Consider the following 16,417-nt stretch of genomic DNA (forward strand, 5'->3'; position numbering starts at 1 on the left):
ATCTTCATCAGTTTTGTAAGTTTGAATCCAAAAAGTAAAGTGGTTTTCCACTTATCGTGTTATCGGTGCTGCATATATGCTGAAAAAAGTAAAAAAAAACAGCATAACTTCCCTACAAGTCACCCAATCATGCTGATTTTCAAACTTGACCTGCGTATTATAAATATTTATCAGTTCTGTAAGTTTCAAGGCAAAAGCCAAAACGGTTTTCCATTTATCGTGTTATCGGTGCTGTATATATGCTGAAAAAAGAGAAAAAATAGCCTAAATTCACTAAAAAATGACCCAATCATGCCGATTTTCGAACTTGACCTGCGTATTATGAATATTTATCAGTTCTGTAAGTTTCAAGCCAAAAAGTAAAACAGTTTTCCATTTATCGTGTTATCGGTGCTTCATTTATGCTGAAAAAAGTGAAAAAACAGCATAAATTCCCTATAAGTGACCCGATCATGCTGATTTTCGAACTTGACCTGCGTATTATGAATATTCATCAGTTCTCTAAGTTTCAAAGCAAAAGAAAAAACAGTTTTCCACTTATCGTGTTATCGGTAAAAGTGCACGGCGACAACGGCGACGGCGACGACAGACGCAGATGATGGCTATATGTACAGACGCATCTGTGTCTGTACATAAAAACAGCATAAATTCCCTAATAGTGACCCGATCATGCTGATTTTCGAACTTGACCTGCGTATTATGAATATTCATCAGTTCTGCAAGTTTCAAGTCAAAAGGTAAAATGGTTTTCCACTTATCGTGTTATCGGTAAAAGTGCACGGCGACGGCGACGACGGCAACGACAGACGCAGATGATGGCTATATGTTCAGACACATCTGTGTCTGTACATAAAAAGGGGAGGATCCAGGGTTATTTCAGGGGGGCTCAGATGCGAAGCTCCATCATCCCCCCCCTTATCTCCCAAAATTATGGTATTTTAGGACGCATTCCCATAGATTTTAGATCGATGTATCCCCGTGGGGAGTCTCACTAGATTACTGTCAGATAATCCGACTTGAATGTCCGTCCCACCTACTACAAGCTAAAAGGGGGTAATTAACTTTCGTGCCCGCTTGGCTGACAGCTATTTAGCGTGAACCCCCAGGGAGTAAGGTGGATGCAGTTGGATCGATATAATCTCTGGGAATGGAGTCTTAGAGTGCTAGTCACATTCTAATTTCAGGATGGGACCATTGGTTTTTCAAAAATTGAAAGGGGAGGTGCAGGACCCCACTGACCCCCTTAATCCGCCACTTTACCCAGAAAGTGACCATCTTCACTCATGTCCAGTGTATTCTTAAGGCTGATGACCAGCCTCTGAAGTGGAATGTAAGTAATTGTTAACAGGCCTGTGGGGAGGGAGGGGGGAGGAGGTCATCTGGAATGATGATCATGAAAATAAAGTAGTTCTTAAGGGGGAGGGGGTAGATTTCAAATAAAAAGTGCATAGGAAGTATCAGTTATTTTCTGAAACCGTGGATGGATGCGTGGCCCTGGGGGGGGGGGGGGGGGGGGGGTAAGTCAGAAAGTGGGTAGGAAGAATCAATATCTATAATATACCGTATCTTTAATTCTGTATGGTGGGTGTCAGCTCACTCAGATTTTAGACTTTGGATATAATGTAACTCCAAATCCTTGTGCAGGGAGTTGTGCCCAGGGAGTTTGGTTAGTAATTCCTCAGGTATAGTACAACATGCACTGCACCGTTTGAGATACTTGTCAAATTGATATAATAGGTTAATTATTGCAACTGATTACCATTTATGCAAAATACAACTGTGATTATGTTTAAAGTTTGCATTGTTACAATTATAAAGATAAAATAGATTCAATGTTACCAATATAAGCAAATTAAGTAGCCGAACACTCTGTAACCATGCTAATGATTTTGGTGTTCTCTTTCCAGGCCACAGTCCATAGACCATTTAGAAGATCCACAGCTTTCAATGAGATGACATATTCTTTTATTTCACTTACAAGAGAGATGTGAAAAATGGCGATTCCCTTTGCAATTGAGGGATATTTTGAAAAAATTTACCAAATTTGAGAACATTTTAGTCAAGGTATGAAATAGTTACAGGACTGAGACAGCAGATACATTTTTCCAGCTTAGGCAACCATTCTAATTATTAAGAAGGCATTTTCCATTATATTATTGTAAAACTAAATCTTAGAAGTTTTTTACAATAATCAATATTATGTGTAATCTGGTAAGTATTTTGAAAATCTTACCTAATATCCAGACATTTTACTTTTACTTCTATTCCAACATTTTAATTAAAAACTAGACAATAAAGCTTGCAAATATACAGTTACCAAGAAACAAGGCAGCAAAGCTGTCAAATGTTCAGACATTCTGCAGAAAAAGTGCACAAAATGATGTTTTGGCCAATTTTGATGCACTGTTACATAATAGCATAATCACTCTTAACTTCTTACATAATGCGCTACAGGTAACATGAAAAACTAGCTACTGAGTCAGTTCCATGAGATATAAAAGCCACTGAAAATGCCAATATGTGAATAATGAAGATTTCACAAAAGAAAAAAAAAAAAAAACAATTATCACAGTTAATGTAAACCGATCATGCTGATTTTCAAAAGCAACCTGCCTATTTACCAAACAAAGCCACTGAGTAAATTGTAAGTAAAAATTATGGTTTGGCAGTTATTAATCAGAATCAAAGTTGTGACAAACGTACGTAAAGTCAGGCAGGCCAAGGGAGTCCGCACACTCCTCGTGGGCCCACATATTTCATGCACAACATACCATCCACTTTTCATGTGCTTTACTGTTTGACCATGACTCCATGCAAACACATTTATCTTCACTGTCAGCATTTTCTAAATAGTAAAAGTTTTTTCTTTGGATTTTGATTATCAAATGATATTAGTTTGAGGCACTCCCACTCAGGCACTTTCTTAATATAATCTCGTAAGGTTGAACATGGAATGTCAAGTTTTTTCTATATCCATCAGTGGTGGGTCTGTAATGTTGTATGGCATGCTTTATTGTCTCTTCATCATACTTTAGGTTTTTTTCTTATACGTTCCTCCACCATCTGAAAATAAAATACAATGTCTATGAATCAACAATTTAGTTTGGTAATAACACATATAATACAGGGGCGGATCCAGGATTATTTGAAGGGGGGGTGCTGATGCAAAGCTGAAGCCCCGATCCCCCCCCCCCCCTCCACCCCACCAGGCATGGGGTTCGGGGTCCGAAAATTGTTGGTACTTTAGAGGGCAAACGGAGCAATTTGGTGCGGTTTAGAAATATGATTCAGCTAGTCAGAATACTAATTCAAGCGGGGACCAGAAATCGAAGAGGTGGGGGGGAGGAACCCCTGACCCCACGTCTAAATCCGCCACTGTAATGTCACCATGTCAATACGACAAAGCTCTTAGAATACCTGTTCAAAAATAAAACATTAAAAAAACATAAACTTTCATTAGAAAATATGTTTAACAACAGGTTTTATGTAATGAGGCAAGTCCGCCCAGGAGTGAACTAGCTAAGTCCCGTGCAAAAGTAGCGGACTTGCCCCAATAGAACTTAATGCAAACATAATGTAAATCAATACTCTGTCGACAAAAAAAAAGACAGTAAATAGAGTCTGATTTTTTTTACCAGGTAATAAAACTGAGTTTTGACTGACGAGGAATAGAACACTACGTGGTCTTACAGGCCACGATTTTTGTTTTGATAGCGCACTTCCACGTGTAATATAGCGGAGGGCGGAATTCAACGTTTCACTTTTGAGATATGGGGGTGTGTGTGCAAATTTGCCCCGAGGGCGGACTAACCCCCTTCCCCTACGGTGCACGTATACTGCCCGTAATACCCTTATCACACGGCGTCTGAGAGGAGGTAGATGATGACCGTGCGAAATCGTACTGATTTTAGGCCATTTAAATGTAGACATACTCGGCGTAGATCCTAGCTCCGGACGATTTCAAAAAAAAAAAAAAGAAAGTATGGACAATTTCAGCGCACGGGCCGGTGTAAATGTAAACTATATGTAGGCTTTAATTGTGTTTTAAAAATATCACTAGGTAAAAATGCGAAGGTTCAATCTGGCATTGGACCATCCACATATGCCACGTACAACTGAAGACGAACATCAACTAACCCTTTCACTTACGGTAATTCAGGGACGGATCCAGGATTATTTGAAGAGGAGGGGCACAGATGCCAAGCCACCCCACCCTGCCGTGGGGTTCGCTTTAGGCCCCAAACAATTCTGATACTTAGAGGGTGCACGGTGTCATTCGGTTCTATTCAGAACTGTAATTCAGCAAGTCAACATTCTAATTTCAAGAGGAAATGTAAGCGCAATTTTTTTCAGAAATCAGGACCCCCCTGCCCCCCCCCCCCCCAAAAAAAAAAATCCGCCTCTTTCAATTTATGGCAAGCGCAATGAGGACGGCACAGAGAACGGCACATACAGAGGGAAATAAATATTTTTAATTACTAATTCAAGCCTGTCAAATCTGCTGTCGAAATGCCGTTTGTTATCTTCTGCCCAGCTGCGTATTTCACACACTATTGTATCTATCTCCTGTAAGCTAAAGTTGAATTCCTGTATCTTTTCCACTTCCTTTGGATCTGCACCAAGTGCTAGAACAGAAGCACCGGCGATTTCCCAATTTGTGCGGAATGTCTCCATGTCTTGGATCCCATATTTGGCGGAATGCTGTAAAAAATTCCTGACATTTTTAAGCCGTTGGATGTGTTCGATGAAACCCTGTGTCGTTTGTGGAGGGGTACTTGTCGTGGCATTTGCTTTGGGCCATTTTAGGTTGGCTTTGTCTGGGTGAAGATTTCTTATCAATAACACCAGCAATGTAATGTCAAACGTTTCCACATCTGTATGACCAGAGGCAGGGTACAACAGATTCCACTGAGAGTCGTATATGGCCTTTGTTTTCTTGAGTTTCTCAAGTTCCTTTCTCACGCCTTTCTTGCCTAAAAACTGAACCACTGCATTGTTATCACTGATGTCCCCACCGTCAGTGATGCCAGGCCTAACAACATCCTTGAAGAAGAAGGTTTTAATGGCTTTCGTTCCAAGTTCAATAACGAGATAATGCAGCCTTGTAAACCTCTGTGTATGGATAAATGACACATTCGGGCCACTCGCACCTACAAATAGAAAATTCTGATAATGATCAATGCTTTTTGTACAATAATTTTATAGGGAAAGAGAGTGAGTAGTATACTAGTGTGTGCGTGTGCGTGCGTGCGTGCGTATGTGTTTTTGTGTGTAAAATATACTGCATTATGGCAGAAATATGTAGTCAGTGAAATGTGCTGTCATATGAACAGGGGGGTACATGCTAATAACATTATGCTATTTTTTTATATTGAAGATTTGTAAAAAAAAAATAAATAAATAAAAGTAAAAATAAGAATAATGAACACACCTCTAGGCCTAACCCAAGCACTACCAAATACAAAATTACCTGGTTCACTTGTTTGTACTGCCTGTGCACTATCTGTAAAAATAAGGATTTTAAGAATGTGCGCATGATGAACCACAATTAGCAATTATAATAATATACGTGTAATTTAAGTATGAAGAAACTTATTAATGGATATGTGTTGTGAGCAAAAGGTAACCCGCTGCACATGTATACCTGCCGCACCGCAGGTAAAATGTCAAAATACGACCAGGGCATATTCAGGCCTACCCAACTACCAGACTCGACACCTAAGGATCCTGAATTAACCGGTATATCGGACTGCAAGACCCGTTTTCAAGGTGTGTATCAGATCGCATTTCGGAGTATCAGTTGGAACACCGACAGGATGAGCCCACGCTCGACTGTCACCTTGATTGGATAGTAAACGATTGTCGTAAAATCGCTATTTGATTTTAAAACCGGGTGCATAAATTTGAAAGCCACCTAGATGAATCTTAGACCGCAACATTAATCTAATACAATGCAAAAATCCCTATCAAAAGTGGTTAAAACATTCAAACCGAATGTCGTAAAGTCCCCATATACCCCCATAGAGACAATAAAATAGAGTACTCTAAAGCAAGAGTACAGTTTAAGGTTGTTCAGCCGAGCGTGGATGAGCCCGCAGTCGTGCTACAAAATTTGTTCTGGGGTATGATACTCCGAAATGCGACCTAACACACACCTTGAAAACAGGTAGTGTGGTCCAATATAACGGTTAATTCAAGGATCCTTATGTGCCGAGTCTGGTAGTTGGGTAGGCCTGATATTAATTTTTGTCATTAAATGCTTTCCAAATATGCTTGGGCATTTGTTTTTAAATCAAAAGTTAAAACAATTCTAGCGCTGTACACGGCTGGGTAATAAATCTAATATGCAACAATTTATATGAAAAATTTTCGCAACACAGAATGGCAATAGTCTTACCCTCACCCAGACTTTGATGCCCATGTAAAACTCGTATTGTTAGCATGATTAAAATATAAACTGCATGGTGTTGTGGAGAATATTTATATTGTTTTAACGAAGTCGATGGGCGAAAATTACCAATGGTTATAAAGTACAGAAAAATACTGATAAGATGTGTAAAATATCATTTTTCGGGGATTATGAAAATACATTTGACTAAGTATTTACTAAGTTAAGCCTATATTATTTTAATATATATATGGTTGCATTTAGATTTATGGAACGCCATTCACGCAAAAAATGCAAACGTCAATTCAACAATCTATCGGCACTATTTAACAACCAAAACCTACTTTAACTATCTAAACTTAATTCTACTAAATTAGTTTTGGTCATTTTAATCATTCGTCAAAATCTAACAATCACAAATGATTCAAGTCAGTTACTGCAACTCAACAATCAGTTATCGCAACTCAACAATCAGTTACAGCAACTCAACAATCAGTTGTTGCAAACGGTCATTCGCGGACTTAACACCAGATGGCGCGCGCGCACCGTCAGCGATCTGAAACGTCCTTGACCTTTTCCATGGTTTTAACAGTATTAAAATACGTGGTGCCTCGATTTGAAACCATTCAGCTTAAATTGTGTTTTTAGTCTCCAAATACTTAAAAAATCAATAAAGCTAATCGACAAGAACCTATTATATCGTATCTTTTATATAAATTATTATTACATATCACAATAATAAACGAGCCGCCTTTTGATGTACGCCCGGCTATAACCTCTTTTAAAAAATATCAATTTTTTTTTAGATTCGTATTGTTTGGTTCCATTGCCTCGCTTTTAAAAATTAGAACAAAATCGTAAGACGAAGTTAAAATTTTTATATTGGCCGAGTTCGCCCCTGACTAGAATGCCTATACGTCCCCGCACCGATACTCCCGCGCTTCTTTACATCACCGCACCAATACTCCCCCGCACCAATACTCCCCCGCTTCTTTACATCCTCGCATCGATACTTCCCCCCACTGATGCTCCCGCCTACCAATACTCCGCAAAAACACTACTCCCCCAAAGCAAAGATTCCCTGGGCTTTGTAAACACATATCGTGATTCAAAACCCTTTCTATTATGCTATTTTTTTTTTCAAGATGCACCACCCTCTTGGGACACATAGGGGATTGACACAATTTATTCGAAATATATTGGGGAAAATAAAGGGCGTTACTCGAAGTCGATCTCAGACTTTGCGTGCAGCTTAACAGTACGTAGGCCTATAGCTATGCCTTGTAAATTTGAGAAATGTTTGTGCAAAATAAATATTGTTCTCCTACTGTAGTTACCGTATTTATATTATACGCCCTTTTATTTATTTACTTAAGGCAAAGTTAGTTTTAATCTAAGATGACGCAGCTATGTCTTTTCTTCAGGCAACGATGATTTTGTTAAATTATTAAATAATAAAAAAGCAGTGTTAAAGCGCTTCGTTTTCTGTTATCTTCCTCCAACCTTCTTTTCTGCTCTTAAACTTCTTTCCCTTGTCTTTTGGAGGCACATTAGAATCTGAATTGAGCAAAATTCAAAATTTTTGAAAATTGTTGGACTTCGAGCATGCGTCGTGAGCACACCTATTATTCTCGCAGTCCCGCCGTGTTTTTGACTTACTTCGTCATAGATGTGAGGGCGTGCGCCGTACTCAACACGCAAAGGGCACTTTCTCTTTCATTGCTTGCGACGTGCGTCTTGGACCACGCAAGTCTCACTTGCAAACTCCTCGCAAACTCCTTGTGAAGGGAGCAAGTTACGCTTGCGGCCCCGCTGTTTAAAGATTATTTAAACAGCGAGGCCGCAAGCGTAACTTGAGATTATTTGTAGAATAAAGCGTAACAAAGATTATTTGTAGCATCTATTGGAAATGTTTAGTATCCTCCGTACGTGCTTACATACGTGCATGCGAACTTGTAATTTCGCATACAGGACTTGCGTGGCACGTGAGATTCTCCGCAAAATTTGGACTCGAACGGGTCGTAAGAGCCCGTGCGGCCGGTTGTGAATGAGACTAATGTGTTGTCGCCCAAGATTTTTTAGGAACTTTGCGGCTTCTTTTGTACAATACCGATGTTCAATTGTAAGCAATTAAGAGTTGTATGCACTGCGCAATAGCATAAAAACAACATCACCAAGGATCTCCCTGTGGCCATTTTTTTTTTACTTATCTCACCAATATCCAAAGCGTTTTTCCATTTGAAAAAAGTATTTCTTATACAATGTAGGCCGTGCTTCCAAGTCGTTGACCAATTTTTCAAATCTATATGTGAAAAAAATTGATGCAAGGTGACAGACTCTCCCATGATAGACAGTCCAGTTCCCATCAATTTGCATAGGTAATTCAGCCCCGCCCTAGATTTTGACCCACTTACGTCAATTGACCCTAACCTGTAGGCCTATAATTAAATGAAGGGATGACTCTCCGTTACCCAGACCCTCAGTTTCGTGGAAATTGCATAGGGGGAGTAATAATGCGGGGAGTATCGTTGCGGGGGAGTAACGGTGTGCGTATAACGGCAATTTTAGAGGGGATTTATCGATGCGGGGATCAATCGGTGTGAGGTCGTATCGATGTGCATAATGCAAAAATTTACTAAGGGGAAGTATCGGTGCGGGGGAATATTAGTACGGGGGAGTTACGGTGCGGGGGAGTATCGGCATGACCCCTAGAATATCCTCACAGCATTATCTGCAATTAACCTTCCTACGCTTTTTAATGTATTTTGCAATATAATTTTCATTCCTCTCGATGGATAATTTTATTAATCAAGAGTGGGGGAGGGAAAATCCCTTTGGTGCCACATATAACACTATAAATGCGAAAGAAATTACCCTATTTGTGAAGAGAAAATAAATGCATTTGTTTATTTCAAACAGCGTACTTTTCGCGCATGCGCAGTAGTTTGAGACCTGTGCTATTCCGTATATTATTCGAGTAGGAACTACACAGCCTGGGAGCCACCGGTCTGCCGCTAGGAGGCTTTTAACCAAACCGGAAGTTGAAGAATTTGAATTGGGTGAAATTTTTTGAGATTTATAGGGTGTCAGAAACGGTGGAATATCTCGGCTATTAAGGGTATAAAAGTTTTGTTATGTATACTGTCATTTTAACAAGGCAGCAAAGCTGTCAAATGTACAGACAAAAAGCAGACAATAACAATGCACAAAACAGGCTACTGTCAATTCTGATGCAAAAGTACATTATGCTTAACTGCAAATTCAACATCAAATTTTAATTATGCTCAACAGGTAATACCAATGTAAGTAAAATGTGTAACAAGCGTAAGGCTTCAGGCCCATGGGAGTTTAAGTTCACATTTTGAAAATGCCAGAATGAGAAAAATGAAAATTTCACATAAAACTGCTTAAAATCAATAATAAATGATAACCCATTTGAGCTGGCTTTCTAATTTGAACTGCATGCCAATCCTACAAATCATACTTGTAAGTTGAAAATAATAATAAGTAACATAGTTTTCTTTTCATAATGTTTGTAGTAGCAGTGCAAAAAAGATTTTTGTCAATTTTGATGTAACATTACAAAATAAATTAAAGAATAATTATCACCAAATTTTGATTATTGACTATAATTAGCATGGACATGTAGAAAATTTGATTACCATTTGGCTTCATGTCCATGGGAGCTTCGAGTCCCACAATGAATATGCCAACATGATAAAAATGAATATTTCACTAAAATGTATAACTTCCAGAAAAAGAAGCCAATTAGACTGCTTTTCCAACTCAGGCTGCATTTTAGTCCTTTGTTTCTTTTTTGAAAGTTTGACAATCATAAGTAACATGGTTTTCCCATAATGGTCATCATGGCAGCAGCACCCAAAATTGTGTTTTCTTCTATTTTAATGCAATATTACATAATGCTTAACAGCATAATGACCATCAGTTTTTAATAATAAAATATCCGTATCGTGGATTTTCAGAAAATGTGATTAGCATGGGTCTTCAAGCCCGTGGAGGTTCTAAGTCACACCTTGAAAATGCCAATATGTGAAAAATTAAATTTTCACAAAAAACTGATTAACTGCCAAAAAAATTTACCAAATAGTCTGCATTGCCCACTGAAGCTTTATTTAAGTCCCATGTTTCTTCCTGTAAGTTTGAGAACAGTAAGTGACATGGTTTTCCTTAAATGGTCATCATGGGAGCAGTGTCCAAAATAGGGGTGTCTTCAAATTTTGATGCACTATTACATAATGTTTACAGGATAATTACCATCAATTTTTAATAATAAAATATTAGTATCATGGATATTCAGAAAATGTTCCTAGCAAAGGTCTTCAGGCCCATGGAACTTCAAAGTCACAACTTGAAAATGCCAAAATGTAAACAAGACAGCACTGTCTTGAAATGTTTTTTTTCCATTTTTAACAATTTTTAACATAAAACAAAATTAACAGTTTTCTGCCGTTTTTATATGATCAACTAAGAAAATTGATGAGATGGGAAAAATATCAATAGAACAGTGTTTAATGTCCAATTTCCTCCATTCTGAGTTTCTGAACATAGTGAATGAATGAATCTGACAAACTGCAATGATATGAGTTTATTTCCATTTTTGAAACTCTATTATACAATACATGATAACAAGTTTACCATCATTTTTACATAATCAACTAACAATGTTGTAAAGATGCAGGAAATGTCAAACAAACACTTTTACGAATCTTATTAGTTAAATAATGAGACTGTTAACATGCCTAAGAATTGAATCTGAGGAAACGTTTAAAAACAGCATAACTTGTAAAATAATGGCCCGATTATGCTGATTTTCGAACTTGACCTGCATTTTAGTAAGATTAATTACTCCTGTGAGTTTCATGACAACAGGTCTATCGGTTTTCCTTGAAATGTGTTAACAGTGTTGCACATATGCTGAAAAGTGAAAAAAACAGCATAACTACTAAAATAGTGGCCCGATCATGCCGATTTTCGAACTTGATCTGCGTTTTAGTAAGATTAATTACTCCTGTGAGTTTCATGACAACAGGCCTATCGGTTTTCCTTGAAATGTGTTAACAGTGTTGCACATATGCTGAAAAGTGAAAAAAACAGCATAACTACTAAAATAGTGGCCCGATCATGCCGATTTTCGAACTTGATCTGCGTTTTAGTAAGATTAATTACTCCTGTGAGTTTCATGACAACAGGCCTATCGGTTTTCCTTGAAATGTGTTAACAGTGTTGCATATATGCTAAAAAGTGAAAACACAGCATAAATACTACAATAATTGCCCAAACATGCTGATTTTCAAACTTGACCTGCGTTTTATGAATATTCATCAGCTCTGTAAATATAAAGCCAAAAAGTAAAACTGTCTTCCACTTATCGTGTTAACGATGAAAGTGCACGGCGACGGCGACATCGACGGTGACAGGGACGGCGACAGGGACGGGGACGGCGACGACAGACGCAGGTGATGGCAATATGTACAGACACATCTGTGTCTGTACATAAAAAGTAAATTGCAAATCATGTCAGATGCTCCTCGAGTTGATTTAAACCCTGTTAAATGTAGAAAAGCGAGTTTGAAACCAAATATTTTACTAAAGCTACAGCGGAAGTTCAACTTTGACTCAAATGCTTGCATTCTTAGAGAACAGGTTCCAATTTTAAATTACCAGTAAGTTGTGGCAAATTTATTCAGCTTTCTGTAAATGTAAGCATGTACGGAACTTTACCTTCATCCAGGAATGGCACAAATCAATTCACACCCATGTATGCAAAAAATGTCTTCCTTGCAACAACCGTATACCAGCCTCGTTTTGACTCATTACATCCTGTAGGTATTCTGACCTCGTTTGGGTTTTTCCACCGCTCATTATTGTCTATATAGTGAAATGAAGCTTGCACAGGATGAATAGAGGAAAATAAACATTTCATATTTTTTCTTTGTAAATAAGCATTTATTTATTATACGAGTCCAACCGATAAGAGTCCCTTTTTATGAAAAAAAAAAAAAACAAGGCAGCAAAGCTGTCAAATGTACAGACAAAAAACAGAAAATAAAGATGCAAAATAGGTCATTTTGTCAATTTTGATGCAATAATAAATAATGCTTATAATAGCACTGTCAGTCAACACTGAATTTTAATCATGCACAACAGGTAAAATGGTCAATAACATGAGCGGACCCAGAGATATTTTCTGACAGTATTCCAAAGTATCTATTTTGATCCATCCTCCATTTTGATGGTCTTCCAACAGAAGAAAAAATAGATACCAGGCAATATAAACTTAATAACCTGACTGTCTTCCGGAAGTCCCAGAAGATGGTCTCAATCTACCCTTTCAATAAGATTACAGTTTCAGGACCATGAGAGTTCAAATTCACATGATGTAAGTCTCAATATTTGAAAAATGATGACAGTGCATAAAATAATATTACATAAGTAACATAATGTTTAAAGACATAAAAAACAATACAACTGCTTATGTGGAAAAACAGAAATGTCAGAGTCTCAGGCGGATGAGAGTTTAAAGTCACAAATGCAAGTGTTTGAGAAAAAATTATAAAGGAAAACAACAAAACTAGAAAAGCACTCCGAGAGTGCAGTCCTCTGCCAAGGTAGCAATTGTTGATTATTATTGATTTTTGTCCTCTTTGGCCCACTTCTGACAGTTCCTGAAAATTTCAGCAAAATCGGTCCATAACTTTTTGAGTTATGTTGATGACAAACAGGGGTGAAAATATAACCTCCTTGGCAGAGGTAAATATAATTCCAATGAAGCTGCTATTCAAACTTTTAATCTTTCAGTTTGATATATATATATATATATATATATATATATATATATATATATATATATATATATATATATAAAACTTATTTGCAATATTAAACAAAATTTACCTGCATAATTATCACTGCTTCCTTATTATTAATCTAGCAGAGAGCTTAACCTATGGGAGTTTACAGGGAAATATCAACAAGTGTGCTTTATGTAATCTCAAATCACAAGTGTGCTTTATGTAGCCTATCAATTAGGCAAATTACTTTATAACTGAAATTAGCGAAGTGATACCCAAGGGAAATTTATAGACTGACCCTCTCAAAGGTCTTTCAGGCCCATAAGTCACAACTTAAGAAGAGCACAAAACAATAATGCACAAAATAGGAGACTACAACTTCTGATGCAATAATACATTATGTTTAACTGCACAGTCAACATCAAATTTTAATTTTGCACAACAGGTAACACCGATGAGAGTAAAAGCATAAGGCTTCAGGCCCATCAGAGTTCAAGTTTATACTTAGAAAGTGCCAGAATGAGAAAAATGAAATTTCACACAAAATTGCATTAAATTCAATAATAAATGATAACCCAATTGACCTGGCTTTCTAATTTGAACTGCATGCCAATCCTAAAAATCATACTCTTAAGTTAAATATAATAATAAATAACACAGTTTTCTTTTCATAATGTTTGCAGTAGCAGTGCAAAAAGATTATTGTCAATTTTGATGTAACATTACATAATAAATTATAGAATAATTATCACCAATTTTTGATTATTGACTATAAATAGCATGAACATGTAGAAAATTTGATTACCATCCGGCTTCATGTCCATGGGAGCTCCGAGTCCCACAATGAATATGCCAAAAAGATAATGAATATTTCACTAAAATGAATAACTTCCAGAAAAAGAAGCCCATTAGACTGCTTTTCCAACTTGGGCTGCATTTTAGTCCTGTGTTTCTTTTTTGAAAGTTTGACAATCATAATGAACACGGTTTTCCCATCATGGTCATCATGGCAGATGTGGATGATTGAATCTGACAAACTGCAATGATATGAGTTTATTTCCGTTTTGGACACTTGATTACACTATACATGATAACAAGTTTACCATCATTTTTACATAATCAACTAACAATGTTGTAAAGATGCAGGAAATATCAAACACACACTTTTACGTATCTTATTAGTTCAATAATGAGACTGTTAACATGCCTAAGAATTGAATCTGAGGAAATTTGAAAAAACAGTACAACTTCTAAAATAATGGCCCGATAACACTGATTTTCGAACTCAACCTGCATTTTTGTAAGATTGACCACTCCTGTGAGTATAATGACAATTGGCTAAGCTGTTTTTCTTATATTGTGTTATTAATGTTGCATATATGTTGAAAAAAGTGAAAAAACAGCATAAAAAAATTAAAAGAAAATGTAAAATAAAACATAACAAAAAATACCAATAAAGCTGCTATTCAAACTTTTAATCTAGCTGTACAATTACTAACATGATATGAATAACCCTATTGAGTTTGAGAATAATAAGGCACTGTTATTCATCTTTAGCATTAATGTAAGCGTTACACAAATTTTTTTTTGTAAACTTATTTTCCATATTAAATAACATTTACCTGCATAATAATCATCGATTCCTAATTATGTGACACAGTTAAGAAAGCTAAACCGATGGGACTTTACAATGAAATCTCAATGTGTGTTTATGTAATCTCATTTAATACCCACTTGAAAATTAATTAAGCAAATTATTTTATAACCCTGAAATAACTTGAAAATCAATTAAGCAAATTATTTTATAACCCTGAATTAACTGCCTACTATCCATATACATTTATTGCACCAAATAGCACTGTACTGCATTGCTTTCAAAACAGAAAACAATTACGATGGTTTTCCAACACAAGCTGCACTTCACTCTTTTCAGTAAGGTTGATTATCATAAGTAACATGGTTTTCCCTTAATCGCTATCCTGGCAGCAGTGTCCAAAATAGGGTTTTCTTTAACTTTCATGCAATATAACATAATACTTAACAGCATAATGACCATCAAATTTTTTATAAAAAAATAAAAGTATCATGGATATTCAGAAAATGTGATATGGAAAGGTCTCCAAGGACATGGAAGTTAGGGTCACACTTTCAAAATGCCAAAATGTTAACAAGAGATAACTGTACTGAAATGATTTTCTTTCCATTTTCAACACCTTTTTTTACATAAAACCATCATAACTGTCATTTTTAAATGATCAACTAGGAAAATTGTTGACATAGGAAAAATATCAATAGAACAATTTATAATGTCCAATTAGCTCCATTTGGAGATTCTGAACAAACTGAATGATTGAATCTGACGAACTGCAATGATGAGTTCCTTTCCATTTTTGATACTTTATTACACAATGCAGGATAATAGGTTTACCGTCATTTTTATATAATCAACTAACAATATTGTTAAGAAGCAGAAAATGTTAAAACAACACTTTAACATATCCAATTAGTACCGTTATGAGACTGTTAACATGCTTAAGAATTAAATCTGAAGAAAAACCACTTATATACAAAAAGGCTAATAACTTCATCAAAACTTAACTGATCAAGCTTATTTTCAAACTTGATCTGTATACTGGTCAGATTGATCACTCCTGTGAGTTGCAAGACAAAAGGCTGATTGGTTTTCCTTAAAATGCGTTATCAGTGTTGCATGTATGCTGAATAAAGGGAAAAAAACAGCATTACTTTTGTAAAAATAGTCCAATCATGCCAATTTTCAAACTTGACCTGCGTATAATAAATATTCACCAGTTCTGTAAATTTCAATCCAAGGAAAGGAAAAACATTTTTACACTTATCATGTTATCGGTGTTATAAAAGTGCTGAAAAAATTGAAAAAAAAAAAAAAAAAAAAAAAACAGGATAACTTCCATAAAAATTGCCCGATCTTGCTGATTTTCAAACTTGCCCTGTGTATTATGAATATTCATTAGTTCTGTAAGTTTCAAGCCAAATGAAAAAACAGTTTTCCACTTATTGTGTTATCAGTGCTGCATATATGCTGAAAAAAGTGAAAAAACAGCATAAATTCCCTAACAATAATCGAATCATGCTGATTTTCAAACTTGACTTGCGTATTATGAATATTTATCAGTTCTACAAGTTTCAAGCCAAAAGGTAAATTGGTTTTCCACTTATGGTGTTATCGGTGCTGCAT

General features: G+C 36.4%; 1 protein-coding gene across 1 annotated transcript in view; it reads right to left on the reverse strand.

Annotated features, from left to right (window-relative positions):
* Nucleotides 1-1,940: 1,940 nt before the first annotated feature.
* LOC106164607 (uncharacterized) overlaps nt 1,941-16,417 on the reverse strand; it is a 39,613-nt gene continuing 25,136 nt past the window's right edge. The window contains exons 8-10 of the mRNA XM_086995668.1: nt 5,471-5,503; nt 4,480-5,150; nt 1,941-3,063 (exon numbers count right to left, since the gene is read on the reverse strand). Of these exons, the coding sequence (XP_086851794.1) occupies nt 3,025-3,063; nt 4,480-5,150; nt 5,471-5,503 (743 nt within the window). The 3' untranslated portion in view covers nt 1,941-3,024. The remainder of the gene's footprint in view (nt 3,064-4,479; nt 5,151-5,470; nt 5,504-16,417) is intronic.

The sequence above is a fragment of the Lingula anatina genome, chromosome 9, assembly GCF_051362555.1.
Source record: "Lingula anatina isolate TDL-2025a chromosome 9, LinAna3.0, whole genome shotgun sequence".
Taxonomy (NCBI): Eukaryota; Metazoa; Brachiopoda; class Lingulata; order Lingulida; family Lingulidae; genus Lingula; species Lingula anatina.